At 30.7% G+C, this 13,168-nt stretch overlaps 1 protein-coding gene across 1 annotated transcript; it reads right to left on the bottom strand.

The window, feature by feature from the left end:
• Nucleotides 1-6,123: 6,123 nt before the first annotated feature.
• On the bottom strand, nt 6,124-11,141 carry LOC120073837. The gene is made up of 5 exons (XM_039026710.1): nt 10,666-11,141; nt 8,303-8,415; nt 7,854-8,222; nt 6,780-7,506; nt 6,124-6,654 (listed from the first exon to the last, which is right to left on the bottom strand). The coding sequence occupies exons 1-5, from the start codon at nt 10,901-10,903 to the stop codon at nt 6,581-6,583; spliced, it is 1,521 nt and encodes a 506-aa protein (XP_038882638.1). The 5' UTR covers nt 10,904-11,141; the 3' UTR covers nt 6,124-6,580.
• Between the last annotated feature and the right edge of the window lie 2,027 nt (nt 11,142-13,168).

A 13,168-nucleotide genomic window follows, 5' to 3' on the forward strand; every position in this document is an offset into this window, starting at 1 on the left:
TGACTAATTGGATTTGGGCCTTATTGACATTTTGGTCAAATTAAGCCTATTTATGGGCTAAATTGGACTTTTAGCGCAAATAATAATATCAAATTGGATCAAAGTAATTTTATTCAATCCAACGGTTACGAAGAAAACATGTGGCATCATCGAACTTCGCCAATTTATGTCTGCAACTTCAATTTGGGACAAATGTCAACTTCTAATTAGTCTCGAATTCAATTATTTGGAATTTCGTCATTAATTTAGTAAATGACGTGGCAATTTGCGATCGGTCCAAAATTTCTCATTCAACAATAGTATTTATCGTCATAAACTCAATTATTTTTGTTAATTAAAATATGTATTAAATAATATATTATATATTATATGATATTACCAAATAATAACTATACAAATTTTTTAACAAGTCCATAAATTAATTAGTAGTAGTTTATATTCAACATAATATTTAAAGGATATCTATAATTAATTTTATGATTTATAAATATAGTATACGTATTTTTAAAATTTGTTTAAATCAAAATTTAATTTTTGAATTTGTTACAAAAATACATATCTAAAAATGTGAAATACAACTCTGTTATAATTTAATTCCTTATTTTGTGCCTACCAAATAGACTCTAAGTTTTCCATTTATGTTTTGATGAAAATTATTATGGATAGATTAAGTATTATTTTGTTTTACTTACAAATGGATAATGAAAAATGATATTTCTTTTTTAGTTCAACTATATGAGATAAATTATAGGGATTAGAACATTTGACTTTTGGAAGTGATATGAAATATGTCAAAGCAATTGGCATACGGACACGTTAACCAAGAGATTTGTGGTTCGAATCTTCCTATTCCTATTGTACTAAAAAATATAATAAGAATTAAAGAAAAATTATTTTAAACGACAAAACCGCTAAAAATATTTACAACTAATAGCAAAATATCACATTCTATTTGTGATAGACCGACCGCGATAGACTACTATCTGTGTCTAGAATGTGATATTTTGTTATTAATTGTAAATATTTTAGTTCATTTTTTTATATTTAAAACCAATCCTAGATCAAATTCATGTATATTGATCATGGTAAGTATTCGTATCAAATATGGTCCAATTGATATTTGAAATATTAACAAACTTGAAGCATAGATTTAGCAAACTCACCTATTAAATAGAAGTTTTACTCAAATATAAACTATGAAATACATCTTTTCATGTGCTTCAACACCAATTAAAAATTTCAAATTTCAATAAATTTAAATGAAAAAGAATGTGATATGAAAATTTAATTCAAACCTAATATATATACCTATCATTAATTGAAATTTCACCTCATCCCACAATTTTCATGAGAAAGTCAAAGGCTAAAAATGGCTTCCAAGCTTTGTGTGATCACTTTCACATGCAACTTGCTTTCCCCATATTAAATAAAAGTACCTCAAAGTTAGGGACTTGCATTTTTAAAAGCACATTTCAACCCTATACACATAAAATTTCTTATATTACAAAACTTGCCCTTTCTCTTTTGTTTTTATTTTTTAAAATGAAAACATTGCTATTAAATTTACTCTATTCCCTACCTTATCTTGTTGGGTGGTTTATGGATAGGAAAAAAGATAACATTTTTTTTTCCAATTTAAAGTGGATAGATGAGATGAAACCATCCATTTGTAAAATTGTAGTTGGTATCCTTATTTACTGAATGCATATATTTTTTGCCGTTATTTTTAAATATAGTAAAGTGAATACAAATATAACAAAATATTACTATATGTCAATATTTATTATTGATAGACTGTGACGTTTTGTCATATCTAAAAATATTTTCAGTAATTTTTTCATTTAAAATAATTACACAATTCATTACATCTTTATAGTTTTAATTTTTCTCACTTTTATCCTAACAGTGTGACAAAAGAAATTGATATGACATATGTGTTAGACTAATGCAGTCAACATATATAGTTTAAATTCTATTTTATTAAACAAAGTTTTGTGATTTGACTTGGAAATTTTTATTATCTTTTTTATTCTATTAATTAAGCTTTTCGGATTTTGATTCCATTTGAGATTGATTCTAGAAGTGTTAGAAGTGATTATGTCACCACATTTAGTCAAACTAATTATTAATTAATTCAAATAAAACCATCTTTTAAAATACTTTGATTCGTAAAATTTAGTTCAATTCGAAATTTACTCATCGTTCGTTTCAAATATAAATTTACCTAATCGATTAAATCAGTTAATTCTATTCTTTTCACTTTTAAATTTGAAATTTATCAAACATAGTTGATATTATAACTTTTTTAGTACAATAATTTAGGGTTAGGGTGATCATCAAAACCTCTAACCTATTGGTCAATAGTGTAAATCTCATGCCAAATTATTCTCATGTTGACTATTACAACTAATTTTATTAATCGAGTCAACATATTTGAAAGGGGTGTTTATGGGTAAGATTTTTTAGATCCAATCCAATTGTTCGGATGGTAAATTTCTTCAACCTAAATAACTTTTATAAAAAAATGAACCCAACCTATCCCCACCATGAAATATTTGGGTAGGGTTGGTTCAGATTAAACGGGTCATTTATTTAAAATTTTGTTATAAACAGAAGCAAAACGTAAATATGTAAAAATTTAATTTAATTATTTTCATATATTAAATTAAGATTAACCGCTCAATTTCAATTTATATAGTGAAAACTTTCTTTTTAAAGTGCAAAGAAACTACTTTTGTTGAAGAATAAATTATTGAAAAAAAATATTGGAATTAAATAAAATTAAAATCAATATATGTATAAATAATTGTATAAGTAACAAAAAAAAATATATTTTAAAGTTAATAATAAATTCAGGTTGGTTTGGGTTATATTAGGTGAATCTATGAACTAGTCCAACCCATAAAATTTTCATTTATTTGAACCCAACCCAACCTAAACGAGTTGATAACCCAACCTAAACCGCACGGGTTGGGCGGGTTGGGTTGGATTGATCGATTTTTTTGGGTTATTAGATTTTTTGAACACCCCTAATATTTAATAATAATTATACTAGAGAGTGAGAGACTATAGTACTCCCAAAATAAGCATGAGGTGTGTTATAAAAACCTATCATTTTAACCCATTACACGAAGTGCTAACTTGAGTATAACTCAGTTAATTAAAGTCTCATTTGATAACGATTTTATTTTTAGTTTTCTATTTTCTAAATTTATATTTTTTTCCTCCCAATTGTCTTACTATGAGTTTCACCTTTCTTTAGGAAACATTTAAATTCTTAGTGAAATTTATATTTTAAAAAATTAGCTTTTAAAACTTGGTTTGGTCTTTAAAAATATTGCTAACTTGAGTATAACTCAGTTAATTAAAGTCTCATTTGATAACGATTTTATTTTTAGTTTTCTATTTTCTAAATTTATATTTTTTTTCCTCCCAATTGTCTTACTATGGGTTTCACCTTTCTTTAGGAAACATTTAAATTCTTAGTGAAATTTATATTTTAAAAAATTAGCTTTTAAAACTTGGTTTGGTCTTTAAAAATATTGGTAGATAAAGCTAATAACACAACAAAGAAAATTATAGATGAAAATAGTATTTATAAACTAAGTTTTCAAAATCAACTGATTACCGAAGAGAGCTAATGATAATGATGTTAGTAATCTCTAAACAATTTGGTCTTTGAATTCTTTAAACGACATTTATATATACAACTTTAACATTTAAATTAAAGTAAATGTTACAATTTATTAGTGAAGTGATTAAGTAAAACAATGGTAGAAAGATTTGAACGACAAACCCATATATTAGTTTGACAATAAAGTGATGATTTAATCGTATAAAATTATTTCTTTTTTATTGGTCCTACTCTCTATATATTGTTATTTTCTTTTTTCTTTTTTTTTTATAAAATATCAATTTATATCAATGAACTTTAGAATTGTATCAATTAAAATCTCTACTTTTATTAATGAATTAATTCAAACATTTCATTAGCATGGTTAATGTAAATTAAAGGGAGAAATGCAAGAATTAAACAAATAGTAGTAGTTTTTTCATTTAAAAAATTAAATTAAATTTGAGTCATTTTGTTCATCTTCCTCTATTTTTTCCAGCTTATTTCGAAAGAATTATATTATGATTTTTCTTGCTACTTCGGTGACATTCTTAGAGAAAATTGATTTTATTCATTTAATTTTGAATTTATTTTAAATGGAAGCAAATAAGATAGCTATAAATCACTAACAAATGGTCAAATTAATTCACTTATGAACGTTTAAGGCTTAAATTGTTATAATTATTATTTCAAAATTTTAATTGATACAACCTCCAAAGTTTAAAGATATAAATTAATATTTGCATTAATTTATTTTTTCAATTTTCAAAATTCAAGATGTAATGAAAAACTTTTCAAGCTTAAAATTAATTGAATTTATCATTTGTTCAACTTACATAGTGCTCGTATTATCGACCTTGTAGTCAGAAGTTTGATTCGTTCGTTTAAAACTTTAAAGTAAATTTATACTTTTTTTTTTTTTTGTTTAGACCTCTTAATTATTAACAAATCTATATGCAGCTATTTCGATTCGACTATCAATTTATCAACCTTTTTGAGGTGTCATCTTATAATGATCAAAGCTTAGCAGCAAATTTGAATCAAAACTCAAAATACATCCAAAATCATTTTAGAGTTTAAGCAATTTGGGTAAAAATTATTCAATTAACATGATATACACTCCCAACTTATTCATCAGCAAAATCGTTCATCGAACCGTGCTGGTTTGGATTGATTTGAAAGAAAAATGTATTTCAAAAACTCATTTTTATTTAAAAACTTTTGATAAAAAGGGATTAAAATATTGAATGGTTGTTAAGCACTCCAATTTCTTCCTAAATGATTTTTAAAAAAATTAAACATTTAAAAATGTATTCCAAACTCACCATCAACCTCAAGTTCTCATTTTCTTTGGTTGAAAGTGTTCCTTTTTCCCTCTTTAAATCGGTTAACATAGGGCTTTTAGAATTTTCTTTTACACCCAACATCCACGGGTAATGTTTTTTTTTTCCCCTCATGTTATACAATATTCATGCGAAAATTTTCCAATATTATCTCTATTTATTGTGTGTGGCACGTCAACGTGCTTTTAATGTGATGTCCATAAATATTTATGAAGACACTTTTATAGTGTGAACAAGAAAAATTTACACCATTCATCCTAAGTTAACAATCCAAGTCATTTTCCTTTTGGCTTGCTAACGGTGGGATAGTTTTGAACAATTTTTGAAAGTTGACGGATATTTTTCTGAAAATTTTCAAGGTTCATGGGTAATTTTTTTACACAAGACCCAAAGGTCCGGCACATTTTCTTTTTATAATTTAACCTAATTTTATCGATTAAGCCCCTAACTTGCATAAACATATCGATTTAAACTCTCAATCAAGATATCACTTAAAAGTTGTCTCAGTGCATGGACGATTTTTAAAAATAATTTTAATAAAAAATCTAAATCAATTCATTTACAACAACTTAGGGGTTTAATTAATACAATCTTAAACAAATGTATAGATTGATACAATTTTGAAAGTTCTTCAAATAGAACTGTCTCAAAATTGTATCAATATTGATATCAATTCACTTATAGCAATTAAGTTTTTTNTTTTTTTTTTTTTTTTTTAAGATTACCTTTGAATCAATTAATTGATGCATTAACAAGATTTTGAAGAAAGATATAGATTGATACAATTTTGAAAGATCAAAGATTAAATTAATACAATTATCGGTTCAAAATTTTGATTGATATTTTGCCCAGAAATAATTATCAGTAAACATTCTTACTCCTAAAAAAAATTATCCTTTTAAGTGAGAAAAGTAAATTGACCAAAAGAATATATTCTTCAAAACAATACCCAATGAAAAAGCACATCTGAAACTATTTTTGACCATCTTATATCCATCCCTATGCTATGTTACAAACATTGATCCATAAATTCTAAATCCTTCAACCATTTAAAAACAATAATCTTAAACCAAAAACTTATACAGTTGTTACATTCAAGTGGAGGCTTAGGCTGTGTTATGTGTTTATATATACAAACAAGCTTCAAATTTGAACAATACAAGAGAATGCCATTTTGGGTACAAAAAGCCTAAGAGTTCAGAACAAAAAGTGAATGGGAAACACAATGGTAAAAGAAAAAAGTTATGCATTTACTCTGTTTTCCTTTTCTTTTTTTCTTTTTTTTTTTTCTCCTTTTTTTCCTTCTCTATCTCCTTACATTTTATGGAGAAGAAGATCATAATACACAAAACAGTGGGAAAATATGCAAGTTTCTGAAGGCCTGCCACCCCTGTGGACTTTGACCTGAAACTGCATCAGCAACAAGTTTCTTAATCAGATGATATTTACACACTTAGAAACCATCTTACAACAAGCAATGCCTCTTTGGCTTTGCTTTTCCTCTACTCTGCTCACACTTTTTAAAGAAACTCCTGCACTTTTATCATTTTATAAAAACCTTGGCATCTCTTGTGTCATCGTCGACACATGTTCATGAGAAAACCAGTAGTCTTCTTTTTGAATGTTACATATGGCATGCGAGAATAAGAAACAGTGTGAATCCCCATTGAGTGATCATGCAACAACGATCAGCACCAGCTGCAAAATCAGTTGAGTCGGTCAAAAAAGTTCACAATGGAAAATTTGGGATTGTTCAATGAAATATATGGGAGTTTTGTAGTTAAAAGACTCCAGTTTCCTATCAGAATCAGTTTGTTACTCACATGGAGATGGAGATGGCGCATCTGATGGATTCGTCGTGGATTTTTCGGGGTGGTTGGAGTTGCTTTTGGAAGGTGGTTGAACATGAGCGTAAATGACGTTTGGCAATGGAGTTAATGCCGGAGCTGGAACGATGGGTGCTGCTGGTGGGTTTACTTTATGTTGTGGCAATGGTGATGGCGATGCAGCAGAATGATCAGGAGATACATTGGGTGAAGCAAGCGGGGTTAAATGAGATTGCTTTCCTTCTTTCCTACCAGACTTCCTCTTGATATATTGACAACCAGGTGGCTTTGCCGTGTAACTTCTCTTAGGTGATGCTGTGCTTCTTTCAGGGGCAGGCGAACCGTATTCTGGTGCACCCTTCTCGGTTGCAGGGGCAGGTGAAATTGCAGGGGTTAGACGGGTGTGGTGGTGGTGGTGATGAGTCGGGGGGTTGTTATGGGGCTGGGGCATAGGAGCAGGAGAAGGTGACCTTGTGGGGCCATTCCCTTCACTGCCATTGAGGGAGTGTTTAAGAATTGAAGAAAGGCGAACTTGCTTCACCTTTCCAAACTCCGTATTATTCAGGCCGAGGTTGCTAGAATTAGAACCTGAGATTGTTTGAGCTAGCTGCTTCAGCCGTCGCATTGATGGAGTATTTCCAACTTCAAGAAGTACAGACGACTGGACAATTGTAGGGGCAGTCACGGTTGAACCTTCCGCATTCCAAAGTTTAACATATAAAATCTGCATTTATAATAAAACAACTTGTAAACACCAAAGATCAAACTCGAGCATTAGCTAATTTTTACAATAAAAAGGCAAAGTAATTCAAATATCTAAGCACAACTCCGTTGAAACTCAGAAATAATAATAATACTTTTTTACTCATCAGGTTAAAAGATATCCAGCTACAGAAAGAACAATAAAAACAATTTGGGTAGCTTGTATACTCATGAGAGATAAATTAAGGTCTCCATCGATAACAATCTTATTTTCAAAACTAAAAAATGAAAAACAAAAACATTATTCAGAGGAAACCTAAATTCATCCAATAATACTAATGCAAATGAGTAGATAGAGAGACACCAAACCTCATATGGAGCCAGTCGTAATCCCGCCTCCAGTTGGCTGGTCAGTTCACTGAAATGTACTTGAATCTGATGAATAGAGAAGTTCAACGTAAAGTTGAAAAGAATTTGCACTTTCTGCAAAAGAAATGCACTCTGTGGCGGGATTATCGTTATTCCTCCGGGGAATTTCAGTACTTCAAACGAAAAGGCCTCTCCAAACATGGATTTAGTAATGCGGAGGAACTGATTCGTTACTAGACTTACAATGGTCGACCTGATTAAACTAAGATAAGTTGACGAGATTTCTGATTCATCAGTATCTGGATCGAGGCTGAACACAACTTTTGTACGGTTTGATCCAGGTAATGATTCTAGAGATAGGATATCCACCTGGTTTGAAAGAGCATCAGATACAATATACATTAAATATATAGAGTGCAAAATCAGCGAGAATGAGAAAGAGTAGATACTTTGATAGAAGGTATGTTGAACTCTTCAAAAATATCCGTTCGGAGTTGCTCGATATTGTCTTCCAGCAAAGAGACCGGTCTCTCAACATTGAATGTTGCCACTATATCATGACCTGGAAACAGAAATTAGTCAGAGATAATATGTTGAGCCACTTCAATTCTTGATAACGAATTTATGTTGACTTTTGTCGTTAATATAACTTCTCGCTGCACACACATAATATATCACGTTTGTGAGATGGAAGGGTAATTTCAAGGAACTACAATGTCAATTACAGGTTTGTGATTCTAAACAATTTTAAGAAGCCAATATACTACTTTTGCTACTATTATTATAATCACAAAAATAATACTGAAGGCGTTAACAAAAACAAGAGAAACTAGAAAAATGCTATACCCTCCCACCCTCAAGTCAAGAAACTGTTGCATTGACATGTGTACCGACCTCAAATAACTTGCAATTTTCAACCATCTAGAGCTGTGGAATCAATACCTTACTTCAACACATGAATACTACATACCAGTCAACCAGGATGGAAATCAAATAACATCATTTTACATAAATCTGTTGAAACCAACTAAAACATTAGTTTATGAACTAGCCATATAACTCATGCTTGATTTTAAATTGATATATGCAACTTAACAGTCGAAACAGATCATTTGAAAACACCAAAACACTATTCTGAATTGTTACACAGAAAATTTATTCATTTGACAAAAGGGAGGGGAAGATAATCCACCAAAACCGAAAAAAAGACTGCAATAAGGCTTTTGAATTGTGGAAGTATTTGGACAAGGAGAAATAAAAAGCTGAGACAAGCCAAATCCAGAACTCCTTGAACTCAAAACACTTTCTACATGCTACAGTTCAGCTCCAACTAAAGGCCAAGATGAATCTCCATGCATCATTATAAAACAACTTTTTAACCCTAAGGCCCTACCAACCAAACCAATATCCAAGGAGAAGTGCGAAATCACAGGTAACTCGCGAAGTTGGTTTATAAAATGGTTGATCCATATCAAATAACAAATATCTAACTTTAAACTAAACAAAGGCCAAACCAGTCGTGAGCTTAATATAGATTGCACTCCAGCTGCATATGGATGGTGCAGGCAGTTTAGAGAAATTCCTTTCTTCCTGTCTTTTATTTGAATGGTGAGGCTTCTCACTTCTAAGGCAAAACCTTTTTTTTAGATAGGAAACATTAATTTCATTGATAATATGAAATTACAAAAATGATCAAATCCAATGCATTACAAAAAACTTCTCCAAATGATCATGAGATTACAAATGCTACAGTTACAAAGAGGATAGACCATTGTGCCTTACATGACACGAGTAAATGATTTTATTCAAAAAGACAAGAGAGAAAAAATCTTAGCATTTTCCATGACTACATAAAATCTAAGAAGTGGGTAAAAGTACTAACATTCAATTAGTCAGAAAAAGGATTGAAAATAAATAATTCTATGTTTATCCAATTTTTGATAAATGACTTGATAAACGTAAACTATACAGCTTTTAGCCAACATAAGAGTTCATCAGTCTAGTTAAACTTCCTATCCTTGAGGTAGGAGTTTCAAATCTCCAACCCATATTTGTTGAACTCAAAATTTTTATACACACACATATATACAAGTTTCAAACATTAGATTTTTCTCTATTTACTTAAGCCAATAAGACATGTATGTCACATGAACTCCGATAGAATAATTAAAACCCTAGAAATGGGAAATTTAGTTGATTCAAAGTTCCGAAAACTTGAAAAAGGAATACATTTTTGGTTGAAACAAGCAATTCATGCTCTCTATATTCTTCTTCCTTTTTTTTTTTTTTTTTTTTAACTTTGTGAGTAAAATTTCTCACCAATGATGAAGACATGTAATTATTTTAATTATGCAAATAATAACAAGCATAATTGATTCTAGGACAATCCTAGTGCAAGCTCCAATGAGCTGCCCCATGTTTAATTAGGAAAGGTGATAATCAAAGCCTGAAAATCAGGGCCTTCCGTTACTCGAAACTAGTGGTTGATTTTCTCTACTTCTCACTCCCACAAACCAAAACGATTCTACAGGCATGCCTCTAGGAACCCAAGAACGGCACAAAAAACTCATCAAATTCCAGATCAAAATTAGCCCAAATCCATCAAACAAACCAATCTAAATCCCTCTAATAACCCTCATTTTCCTCGGCCAACACAGAACCACACACAATCAGCAGGAACAAGCAGCAAAATCTCAAAAATCCAAACTAGATTCTCAAAAAAATTCTCAGATCTATTTACCCCACAAAAGAAACAGCAATCGACGAACCCCTAAAACCCCACAAAGATATAAAAATCGATGAAGAGTCCCACCTCGATACGATGGATTGAGACCCAGATCCTTTTGATCTGCATAATGGAGAAAAGGGGGCAGCCAAAAAACAGCAGAAACGAACAAGGCAACGGACAATAGCAAAATGAAGATGCATCTGAAGCCAATGAGCCTTCGAATCGAAACACACCCACAACAGCATCGGCCATCGGCAACCTGGCCGGACGGCCTGGAGTCGATGGCGGACGGCAGTGGCTGTTCTCCGTCGTTTTTCCCCATCGGGAACAATGCCGGAGAGGTGGGTCAAGGGCCATTCCGGCTCTGGTCCGCTGGGGCTGAGTTGGGTGCGCCCATTATTGCGGTGGAGTGAGAAGAGAAGAGAAGTGGGAGTGAAATTTGAATGTGGGTGTGTGTAATTATAAGACTGCGATGAATATGAAAGATGTTAATTGTCAAAAATCGTCACAGAATTGCTTGGAGATTGAAATTTCTACTCTACTTTGTAAGTTTTTGATTGTTTTCTTTATGTGGGTCATTAAAATTCAACTAAAGATTGGGTCTTTATGCATTTAATTTATTTTTTTTTCTGTTAGGGTTTGGATTGAAAATGAATAACTTGAACAGTAAGTGAACTGCAAATGACAACTCTACTCTTTTTGGGGCCTTTTGGATGGTGAACTGCTCACTTCCCACCCATCGTTTTTAAAATTTAAAATAAAATAAAATTCAAATGTGTTTGAGATTGAAAGATGAAGCCTTTGTGATGTTTGATTTCTTGGTTAGTTGTAATAATATTTTCTAGTTTGATATTTCAAGAGAAACGTTACCAACAAAACAATTCACTTGAAAAATAATGAATAAAAAAGTTACATTTTTTTTTAACTTCAAAAATCAAAACCAAAACAGCAAAAAGATAAACTAAGGAAATGTTTCGTGGACACGACGTTGAGTTATAAATTCTGAAGTTAATACATTGAGTTAAGAAGTTTATATTTTAAGGTCCATAATTATAAAATAGAGTTTTTCGATAAATGTGTAAATATTATTGAAATTAAGTTATTTAACCTATCAATTTTGGTAGTAAGGAGTTGATAAATTATAAAATCGATATTTTTTTAGTTATGTAGTCTATAGAATTGTAAAGTCTTGGAGCAATTGATAAAGTATAAGATTGATGTTTTTTAATTGTGAGACCCACAAATTCCTTGGGTCAGTTAAGGAGTGGTGTTCACAACTCCTACTCTCCAACTCCCACTTCTCAACTCCTTAGGCCAAACACACCATTGAAATTTAAATGTCAAATAGGAACCGTATGGATGAAACTATTACTTTGAAGAGCATCAATAAAACCTACTTTAGGAGATCTAGACATTTTAGTTTCTTCCCATTATTGTATTTATTTTGTATAGTTTTATGAATAGAAATGTGCGTATTATTGTAGTTGAATTAATTCTGAGAAGATTTTTGGGGTATGGGATGGAATCACTTCAATCTAAATTGTTTAATTTGGGAAGAGCTAGATTCTAATTATAATATTAAGTTTGGAATAAAAAAAATGACAATTTATTTTTGTTGCTTTGAACATGATTAATTTGAAACTCAAATATTTTTTTATTTAAATATGTTAATATTTTAAATACTACTTTCTTAAATTATAATATGAGATAGTCTAAAATAAACACTTCTTATCTTAAAAACATGGCCTTGGTTTAATTAGCATGCATTGCCTTGGAGCCTGAGGTTGAGACTAACATGTCCCATTCTTAGAGTCTATTCTTGGTTGGTAGGCTTGAATCTAACGCCCCCGTGTCGCCTGATCCAGCTCTTGAGAGTCATATTTCTAAAAGAATAAAGGAAATCTAAATTATTTTCCTAAAAGAATGAAAAAAACTCAGGTATAGTCTCCACTATACATAAAATATGACACTTCCACATTAAGATAATCTTCTTCCCTAAAAAGCTTTCTCTAACCTTTGTTAAAAAATAATTTAAGTATGAGAATGTCTACGGCAAGCATTAGTCCAATGTGTTATTCTAATTGTTTTGTTGATGATCTCTTCCCTAAAATAAAAATTTACTGTCAGTGACAAATGAAGGTAAATGAATTTTTTTGGTCAAATTTTGCCATCAACAATTCTAAATTTGAAATGTCGATCTACTTTTCTTTTCTTTTTTAATATAGTGGAAGAAGGTCAAAAGGAAAGATGAATGGAAGAAAAGGAAAAAGAATGAGGAGGATAAAAAAAATAAGAAGAAAACGAAAAAAAAAATATAAATAAATTAAAACTATTGTTGGCAGTCAGTTGCCAACCATTGACATGATGAAGAAAAAATAAAGGAGAACATTGGGAATGAAAAAAAGAGGGGAATGGGAAGGCATTCGTGGGATGAATGACCCAAATTTGGAGGAGGGGAGTTGCCCTACGTTTTTAAAAATGAGGTTTTTTGACCCTTTGCTAACATCAAATTTGATGAAATTTCTTTCGTACATGCGGATTATCCTCTCGCTCCCCTTTTTCATTCTCCTATCTCCTCTATTGCTCT

This window comes from Benincasa hispida, chromosome 3 (genome assembly GCF_009727055.1).
Source record: "Benincasa hispida cultivar B227 chromosome 3, ASM972705v1, whole genome shotgun sequence".
Taxonomy (NCBI): Eukaryota; Viridiplantae; Streptophyta; class Magnoliopsida; order Cucurbitales; family Cucurbitaceae; genus Benincasa; species Benincasa hispida.

Excerpts from the sequence above, each read along its gene's own strand:
- LOC120073837 (XM_039026710.1), bottom strand. The coding sequence starts at position 10,903 with ATGGGGAAAAACGACGGAGAACAGCCACTGCCGTCCGCCATCGACTCC. Across the intron at positions 8,223-8,302 it reads TCAACATACCTTCTATCAAA|GTGGATATCCTATCTCTAGA; the intron begins GTATCTACTCTT and ends CTTTCAAACCAG. Across the intron at positions 6,655-6,779 it reads TGCGCCATCTCCATCTCCAT|CTGGTGCTGATCGTTGTTGC; the intron begins GTGAGTAACAAA and ends CTGATTTTGCAG.